Source organism: Salvelinus sp. IW2-2015, unplaced genomic scaffold, assembly GCF_002910315.2.
Source record: "Salvelinus sp. IW2-2015 unplaced genomic scaffold, ASM291031v2 Un_scaffold2660, whole genome shotgun sequence".
In the NCBI taxonomy this organism is placed as follows: domain Eukaryota; kingdom Metazoa; phylum Chordata; class Actinopteri; order Salmoniformes; family Salmonidae; genus Salvelinus; species Salvelinus sp. IW2-2015.
Window position 1 is genome coordinate 108,337 of NW_019943966.1, and position 10,236 is coordinate 118,572.

General features: G+C 41.6%; 1 protein-coding gene across 6 annotated transcripts in view; it reads right to left on the minus strand.

The window, feature by feature from the left end:
* Positions 1-3,812: 3,812 nt before the first annotated feature.
* The window catches only part of LOC112074494 (zinc finger protein 180-like), a 24,148-nt gene continuing 17,724 nt past the window's right edge, over positions 3,813-10,236 (minus strand). For 2 of the 6 annotated variants that reach the window (XM_070440564.1, XM_070440560.1), the window contains 3 exons: positions 6,721-6,818; positions 6,411-6,585; positions 3,813-5,490 (listed from right to left, as the gene is read on the minus strand). In XM_070440564.1, the coding sequence (XP_070296665.1) occupies positions 4,403-5,490; positions 6,411-6,585; positions 6,721-6,723 (1,266 nt within the window). In that variant the 5' untranslated portion in view covers positions 6,724-6,818 and the 3' untranslated portion in view covers positions 3,813-4,402. Of the gene's footprint in view, positions 5,491-6,410; positions 6,586-6,720; positions 6,819-7,599; positions 8,218-10,236 lie in introns of those variants that run through there. The other 4 variants (XM_024141656.2, XM_070440563.1, XM_070440561.1 and 1 more) reach the window with 4 other exon arrangements.

Below are 10,236 nucleotides of genomic sequence, written 5' to 3' on the forward strand. Positions count from 1 at the left end.
CGGACAGGGCCAAACAGGCAGGATATAACCCCACCCACTTTGCCAAAGCACAGCCCCCACACTACCACTAGAGGGATATCTTCAACCACCAACTTACCATCCTGAGACAAGGCCGAGTATAGCCCACAAAGATCTTCGCCATGGCACAACCCAATGGGGGGTGCCAACCCATGAATACGTCTGCACAGTATTGTCTCATCTCGTTGGCGGTTATGATATTGTTTAGTACCTTGAGCGGGGTTGAGGTGCACCCATGACCAGCTCGGAAACCGCATTGCACAGCGGAGAAGGTTCATGCTGAAAGAGCTCTGATAGGTTGGAGGATGTCCTCCGGAAGTTGTCATAATTACTGTTTAAGTCTATGGAAGCCTTGAGAACCATGAGCCTCATAGGTTTTTGTATTGAAGTCAATGTACCCAGAGGAGGATGCAAAATAGTATGTTTTATTCAATTATTTTTTTATTCAATTATTTGTTGATGTGATTATATTTAGTATAGTTTTATCCAAAAATTATAATTTATTAATGTTTTACCAATTTATTTTATTCTGAAACTCACTGAAAATCCCTTCCCACAATTATGTCATGTTGGCTCGATGTCCTTTGGGTGCAGTGGAGGCTCCTCAGAGGAGGAAGGGGAAGACCATCCTTCTCTGAGGAGTGAAGACTGCACCCAAAGGACATCCAGCCAACATGACACAATTGTGGGAAGCATTGGAGTCAACATGTGCCAGCATCCCTGTGGAAGGCTTTGGACACTTTGAGGAGTTCATGCCCCGACAAATTGAGACTCTTCTGAGGGAAAAGGAGGAGGTTCCTAGTCCATATTAGGACTTTTATTTCTCTCCAAATGTTTGGTATGATCAGTGTATATATATATATAAATAAAATATTGCATGACCAAAAGCACAATTCTATTTTTGTAAAAATGAGACAAGAGTACGAGCATATGTGTGTTCTCTCATGAACTTTAAGTAGCCTGTATTTGATGTGATATACTCGAGACACAATCCTGTCTCGGCACAGATCTGGGGAAGTGGACCAAAACATTTCTGCAGCATTGAAGGTCCCCATCATCTTAAAAGGAAGAAGTTTGAAACCACCAAGACCCTTCCTACTGCTGGCTGCCCGGCCAAACTGAACAATCGGGGGAGAAGGGCCTTGGCAGGAAGTAACCAAGAACCCAATGGTCACTCTGACAGAGCTCCTCTGTGGAGATGGGAGAACCTTCCAGAAGGACAACCATCTCTGCATCACTCCACCAAGCAGGACTTATGGTAGAGTTGCCAGACGGGAGCCACTCCTCAGTAAAAGGCACATGAAAGCCAGCTTGGAGTTTGCCAAAAGGCACCTAAAGGACTATCAGACCATGAGTAACAAAATTCTCTGGTCTGATGAATGCCAAGGGTTATCTGGAGGAAACCTGGCACCATTCCTACGGTGAAGCATGGGTTGCAGCATCATGCTGTGGGGATGTTTTTCAGCGGCATGGACGGGAGACTCGTCAGGATCGAGGGAAAGATGAACGGAGCAAAATACAGAGAGAAATTTTTGAAAACTTGCTCCAGAGCACTCAGGACCTCAGACTGGGGCAAAGGTTAACCTTCCAATAGGACAACGACCCTACGCACAAAGCCAAGACAATGCAGGAGTGGCTTTGGGAGATGTCTCTGAATGTCCTTGAGGGGCCAGCCAGAGCCGATTTGAACCCGATTTAACATCTCTGGAGAGACCTGAAAATAGCTTTGTAGTGACACTCCCCATCCAACCTGACAGAGTTGAGAGGATCTGCAGAGAAGAATGGGAGAAACATGAGGCTCCTGCCTGCTGTCCTCAAGGGCAAATGACAGATTTTCACCTAGTTGTCTTTGGGATTCAAACCAGAGATCTTTCGGTTACTGGCCAACACTAGTAACCGCTAGGCTACCTGCAGCAGGAGCCCCATGTTGACAGGAGAGCCCACCTTTATTTTTCCCTCATTATGAACATTCATATGGTCAACAGCAAAAACCTATTGTGTGTATTGAACATTCATATTGGACTGTAGCAGCTAGCTAACTGGCTACTGATCAACCTAGTGTGTGTATTGAACGTTTATATTGGACACCCCTACCTATATAGTAGCACCACCACCCATCAGCCCATTCTTTTCTTGACGTCAAAGCTGCAGTGTATTGTTGCTATAGGAGTTTATGATTAATAATCATTCAAATTGTGAAAATAGAAGTGTATAATAATTACTTTATAAATTTTAAGATGCTGTTTGTCTCTATGCAGATGTAGAAGCTGAATAGGAAAATACATTATTAATAAATAGGTAATTGTTCTTTCTTCACATCATACTAAGAATACTGAGCCACAACCTGTAAATGTGACCATACTATTCCTTTAAAGCCCCTCTGTTAGATATAAATCATCAGAGTGGGAAACCAACTGACATGGAAACAATGGAGCAAATGTATCACTATCAGAGGGGTGTATTATGACATCAGATAGAACTACTCAGACATTCCAAATATCACTTGATTATCAGAGGGGTGTATTATGACATCATATAGAACTACTGAGACATTCCAAATATCACTTGATTATCAGAGGGGTGTATTATGACGTCATACAGAACTACTCAGACATTCCAAATCAGGCTTTAACCATATCATGAAGGTGGATATTTATCCAACCATTTCCAAAGTAATGACCGGGCTGACGGAAACAGGATATGCCTGAACAATTTATAAATGCAGACAATTTATTAGTTAGTTTTACATGGTGGGATCATTTTGTGCCAGTAAAAACGTTTTAGTGAGAAATGGCGGTGGAAACTACTTTATGTGCAAATATTTATATAATAACCATCACATCTTAGTTAACTTGGAGTCATGTGATGATATGTTGTGTGGTCCTCCCTCTACGACGTGGGAACCCATGTAGTTTATTAGGCTACAGATGAAATAAGTTATGAACTTCACAGGGTGGTGAAACTGCACGTGATGAGCTTGATGCTCCTTTCCAATACATTTTGATGGTCTTCTTCTGGTGACATGATGATCAATGATTGGTTGCCATTTGACAAATAATATAATATCTCTCTTATCCATAATAATCTCATCATGTAGGTAGCCTACCAACACTGTATATGTGAGCTGCTGACTACAGTGCACGGGACAAGAGCACGTTTTCTATATAAACACAACAGTTTTTTAAAAACCATCAGTAGAGTTGAAAATGTGATGGAAACCCAGTTAATTTGTATTTCTTATTCAGTTCATGGGAATGTTAAAAATGCGTATGTTGTTTCATGCAGAAAGTAACAGAAAAAGCCTTTTATCCACAATAAGTGTGTTTGATAGAAACACTGCCAATTTAACAGCAGGTGGAAACTTAGCTACTGAGGTGGATATTGATCCAACACCTGCCGCTTATTCAAACCAGCCCACTGGGCACAGACGTCAGTTCAACATCTAGTTTCTATTTACATTTCTTTGAGTCGTCAACTAAAGTGAATTCAACATGAAATCAACACAAAATGTCACCTGTCATTGGATTTAGGTTGCCAGTTGGATGAAAAAATAACTAAAAATAACTGATGTTGATGGCTTTTTACAAATCCAATCAGTTTTTCACATTGATCTAACATCACATGGATTTGTTTTGTTGAAATGACGTGGAAACAACGTTTATTCAACCAGTGGGAGGCTTGTAAATGACCCCAGGAAACTGGAACGAGGAACTCTTCATTGAGACAATAATAAACAGCAATCCGTGGGAGAGTTGTGGTGGATATTATAAAATAAGGATCTGCTGGAGTCCAAGTCAAACCAAGATTCTTTATTTCTGAGCTCAGAGAGAATAACAGAGTTACACAGCGCAGTACAGACAGTCTGAATTCCTGAAGCATTGGGTGATTAGCAAATATCTTTATGTGATACTCCCAAGAACAGGAGATTATAATAGGACAGTTTCACAAGGTTAGTCACATAATCAGTTATGTGGACACACATACAATTAACATTTTCCATTACAGAGTCTGAATATTTTCATGTCATTAAATCATCAGTGGGCCAACAATGCAAATGTCAACAATGGAGCAAATTCATCACATCCAAATATCACTTGATTATCTGTAGTGCTGGAGGAAAGACACCCAGATAAACACACACACAGTCAGAGTTTAAAAAAGGACCATTTAAACACATGGAATCTGATCTACTCTATATTCAAACTGACAGACTCCATATTCACTTCATGTTTTCTAGTAAAAACAAATATATGTTTGAGTATACTTTGTACAATTCAATTTCATATGGTATAAACAGGTAAACACATTCTCAGTCAAAAATATAAGACAATGGGAGCACTGTGTATGTTCTCTGATGAACTTTAAGTCAATGTAATGTGAAATATCAATTTACACACTCGGATAAGTAATTATTCTCTCCTGTGTGGATTCTCACATGACGTTTTAGTGACTGTGATGAGCAATATGTCTTCCCACAACCTGAGCACTTGTAAGGCTTCTCCCCTGTGTGCAGTCTCACATGTTCTTTCAGATTTCCTAAATGGGTAAAACACTTTGCACACTGGGAGCAATGGAAAGGCTTCTCCCCTGAGTGTGTTCGCTCGTGAGCTTTCAGATTTCTTAGGTGGCTAAAACTCTTTCCACACTGGGAGCAATGGAAAGGCTTCTCCCCTGTGTGTGTTCGCTCGTGAGCTTTCAGGATTCCTGACTGGCTAAAACTCTTTCCACACTGAGAGCAATAGAAAGGCTTCTCACCCGTGTGTGTTCGCTCATGAGCTTTCAGGATTCCTGACTGRCTAAAACTCTCACCACACTGGGCGCAATGGTATGGCTTCTTCCCTGTGTGTATTCGCTCATGAGTTTTGAGGGTGTCTAACCGTATAAAACTCTTTCCACACTGGGAGCAATGGAACGGCTTCTCCCCTGTGTGTATTCGCTCATGAGCTTTCAGCTTTCCTGGCTGGCTAAAACTCTTTCGACACTGGGAGCAATGGTGTGGCTTCGCTCCTGTGTGTATCCTCTGATGTCTTTTCATGTTAACTATCTGGCTAAAACTCTTTCCACACTGGGTGCAATGGAAAGGCTTCTCCCCTGTGTGTGTTCGCTCATGAGATTTCAGATTTCTTAAGTGGCTAAAACTCTTCCCACAGTGGGAGCAATGGAAAGGCTTCTCCCCTGTATGTATTCGCTCATGAGTTTTCAGGTTTCCTACCTGGCCAAAACTCTTTCCACACTGGGAGCAATGGAAAGGCTTCTCCCCTGTGTGTGTTCGCTCGTGAGATTTCAGGGTGTCTAACCGTTTAAAACTCTTTACACAGTGGGCGCAATGGTATTGCTTCTTCCCTGTGTACATTCGCTCATGAACTTTCAGGTTTCCTAACTTGATGAAACTCTTTCCAATCTGGGAGCAGAGGTGTCGTCTTGCTGGTTTGGACGTCTCTGGCTCTGGTCCCTCCGAGTTTTGTTTTTCTCCTGCCAAAGAGTGTTTATTTAAAGAGAGACCTGAATGAAACCCCCACATGATAAAAACGCCTTGCTATGAGGTTTATTCCAAATCAGATCCCTCAATTACCAGAGGCAAGTTCTCAAACATTTCAAAATTTAAAACAAATGTTGTACAGCTTCCTGGTAATTAATGATAATATGTTTACATTACTTATTTTACTCGTTCTGATTTAGAAGTCAGAACACAAAGAACTAGACAGTTCTAGGACACTCAAGACACAGACGTCGCTGATTCCTTTCGAGCAGGTGGTTGTATATATAACCTTCATAGCTGTACGATACAGAATGTGACTTTTTCGATACGCACTGAAGCTTATTTCTGTCCAATTTTGTGCACAAATTTGTTTACATCCCTTTGCCAAGATATTCCATCCACCTGACAGGTGTGGCATATCAAAAAGCTTTTTAAGCAGCATGGTCATTACACAGGTGCACCTTGTGCTGAGGACAATAAACTAGCATGGTTACCACAATATTCTGCAGCGATACGCCATCACATCTGGTTTGCGCTTAGTGGGACTATCATTTGTTTTTCAACAGGACAATGAACCATCACACCTACAAGCTGTGTAAGGACTATTTGACCAAGAAGGAGAGTGATGAAGTGCTGCGTCAGATGACCTGGCCTCCACAATCACCCGACCTCAACCCAATTGAGATGGTTTGGAATGAGTTGGACCGCAGAGTGAAGGAAAAGCAGCCAACAAGTGCTCAGCATATGTGGGACCTCCTTCAAGACTGTTGGAAAAGCATTCCAGGTGAAGCTGGTTGAGAGAATGCCAAGAGTGTGCAAAGCTGTATTTGTATTAGTCGGGGACAGCCCTATTTGGAACAGATACCAGTGGGCAGATCTATTTAATTTGTTCAAACTAAATTACAGCACTTACTTTGATGTGTCAAATCTGATCCTTTCTTCTCTTCTCCTCTCACAGTTCCACTCTGCCCCGTTGTTTTCCTGCAGTCCACCAGCCACACAGACAACCTCTTCATACCCAGCAGTAAGGAGAAACCGGGAGAGGCACGACACGGGGACTCCGGGGGGGTGGAAGGGCTAGCGTTGTCCTGGTAACCATAAAGAGGGGACACAGACACATAACATTATGAATGCTGATGTCACTGTTGTCATAAAGTGCTTTACAGAAACCCAGCCCAGCCCCAGACAGAGCAAGCTGTATGCTAGACCAGACCAAGCTGTACCATCTGGTGTTSTGATCTGGAGAGAYTCTTCTCTGACTCGTCAGCATCAGGATGTTGTTKAKGCTCCCCAGAGGATCCASGATAGTCATGTCTCTCTCCTGTGTGAATGASAACATCAAACAGACAGTCAACTTATGATCTTCTATTGCAATCATAGGGTCTTACCAGAGCCATTAATATGTCTAAAAAGGACCTAAATTGGCCACTTAATTATGTTTTTTATATATATTGTTTGTGATGCAGAGGCCTTTTGCACTCCTTTGATATTTTAAGTAGAAATGATGCATCAGTATTGCATTTTAAAAGCCTGTTATACCAAATTAAGTGCACTTCATTATAGACCACATGGATAATTCAATAAATCGAATTTAAAAGACCCCAAAATATATGTACCAATGGCAGATTGACCCTTACAAATTCCATACAGTACTGAACAACATATTCAAGTGTAGAACTTCAGTAGAATGTCCCTTTAAAACACAGATTAGTTCAGGTTATAATTTGTGTAACGTTCCAACAGGATATGTTCCAAAACTTCGTAAATAACAAGGTTGCCAACAAACAGCGCATACAAAGTTGTATAGAGGCAGAATAAGATACCGGGGAGGAGTGGCCTATTTCATTACGTTTTTCCCTCACCACGTTAATCCACTCTGGTAGCCTATGGAAACATTAAGAATAAGCTACATGGTGAGTTGATGCCTATTCGGCAGCTAGTTAGCTAGGTGAATTGACCTGCTTTTTGTATGCGGCGTTTGTTGGCAACCTTGTACTTTACGAAGATTTTGGAACAGATTCCTGTTGGAACGTTCCACAAATTAGACCCCATTAGTTCAACAACTGCATCGTTTTTGCCCCTGTTTTTAAGACAGTACTCACTGGTGGTAATCGGAACTTCCGTCTCCTCCTCCTCTTTTATTGAGATAGCCTCCTCTTCCTCTTTTACTCCAAAAGGTTCTTCCTCTTCTTTCACTACATTCTCTTCTTTCAATGTTATGGCATCTTCCTCCTTTTTGATTCTGAAGACTTCTACCTCCTCTTCCACTCTGACAACCTCTTTCCCATCTTCCTCTTTCCCAGTAATATCATCCTCTTCTTCTTTCAATGTGATAGCCTCCTCTTCCTCCTTTTTCATTCTAAAAGCTTCTTTCTCTAATTTCACAAGAGCTTCTTTCTCCGTCTAGTTTAGTGAGCTCATGTTCCGGTCGATTAGCCTAGTACATTATCAAATTTACCACATTTGCTAATTTAACAAGCAAATTACGTTTAAATGAACTCGTAGAAAAGCATAGTTCTAAACACTAAGAGTAATATACAACATTAGTCTAAAGAGCTTCAATATTTCAGTTTTATGTTCGCTAGCAAACCACCACGTTGGTTGAATCTGTAGCCTTTTGTCTGTTGAAGAACCCCCGTCCACTAGATTATACGTCACGCAAGAAGCATCACATCGTCATCTGCTGACTGGAATGGGAAACGCTGATTGGAGGGAAAATCTCCATTACTATTCTGGCAAGCACTGTCATAAGAACATTTAAAAACAACCAGATGTTATGTTTTCTCTTACTTCTTACAGCCAATACTTTCCTCCAGGGCTGACCTGCCCATTAGGCAGGATTAGGTGACAGATTGAAGAGGGTGGCATATTCCGAGCTAAATTGACCAACAACACATAACACCTCACATAATGCTGCCCAAAAACAATGAAAACTTCTCCCACCCAGTGGCATATGGGATATTTAGGTGAGTGTTGGTGTTAGCACATGAAGCAGGGCCCACTTTGCAAAAGGCAACATGGACAGATAGGACTCTACCTGTGTAGAGCACATGCCCCTTTGCCCTTCCTGTCTCTAAAGTGCCCTTTTGGGTGGTGGTATAATCTGTATTCATTTTTTGTCATAGTTATTCTGAACCCACTGCCTGCAAGTCGTCTAAATTAGCCTCAGTGATTTGTATTTTCCTTCAACTTTCTGAAGAGGAAACAGCCAGGAAATGCCCCTGTCTGAGTGCATTTGTCTACCACTATGTGTAGCTGTTAGCGATGATGCTAATGACAACCATCTTCTGGTTGATAGAAAAGCTTTCCCAAAAACGTTGTCAATTAAATGTTAACGACAAAGTAGTCTATGCCTACCTGGCAGAATGATATCATGATTATTTGCATCAATCCAGTTGTGATTTGTTCAGCAGACTGTGCAAATGCAATCGCATGTGTGCTCCAGAGACACCACTAACCAAGCAAGGCTCTTGCTGGTGCCACTTGAATTAAACGGTATCTACACCTGAAATACTATTTACATATTTTCCTCAGACTTCAAGTGGTCTCCTGATGTGGTTTAAGTTTTGTTGTGGACTTAGAACATCCAATGTTGTTGTTTTTCTACTAAAAGTGCGATTTTGAGAGCCATAAACAGAAAAAACGGGACAAATCAGAAACCTGGAAAAACTAAATGGAGAAAACAGAATTAGGTTAAAACATACTTTTTTAAAGAATTAGGTAAAACAATAAAACAGATTTGATAAGGCCCAAAATAATCTCATTACTGGATTATCTAGGGATAGTGTAGAGTAACAGCTGTATCCTGAAGTGACCTTTAACCTCCCTGCTCCTCAATACTTCTTCCACTGGATCAAAGCTTCAGCCAAGTAGGATACATGATAGTGGCAACACATGGAGCTGGGTTGGATATAGTCATGGTAGGATACATGATAGTGGCAACACATGGAGTTGGGTTGGATATAGTCTGGATATAGTCGTGGTAGGATACATGATAGTGGCAACACATGGAGTTGGGTTTGATATAGTCGTGGTAGGATACATAATAGTGGCAACACATGGAGTTGGGTTGGATATAGTAATGGCAGGATACATGATAGTGGCAACACATGGAGTTGGGTTGGATATAGTAATGGCAGGATACATGATAGTGGCAACACATGGAGTTGGGTTGGATATAGTCATGGTAGATACATGATAGTGGCAACACATGGAGTTGGGTTTGATATAGTCATGGTAGGATACATTGAGCGGCAAGATGTTCTTTACCATTCGGCCATCAGATTTGCACCAATGCTCCTTATAGGACACCTCACTGCACTCTATACTCCTCTGTAAACTGGTCTACTCTGTATACCAGTCGCAAGACCCACTGGTTTGATGCTTATTTATAAAACTCTCTTAGGCCTCACTCACCCCTATCTGAGATATCTATGCAGCCCTCATCTCCACATACAACACCCATTCTGCCAGTCACATTCTGTTAAAGGTCCCCAAAGCACACACATCCCTGGGTCGCTCCTCTTTTCAGTTCGCTGCAGCTAGCGACTGGAACGAGCTGCAAAAAACACTCAAACTGGACAGTTTTATCTCCATTTCTGTATTCAAAGACTCAATTAATCATGGACGCTCTTACTGACACTTGTGGCTGCTTGGTGTGATGTATTGCTGTCTCTACCTTCTTGCCTTTGTGCTCTTGTCTGTGCCCAATAATGTTTTTACCATGTTTTGTTGCTACA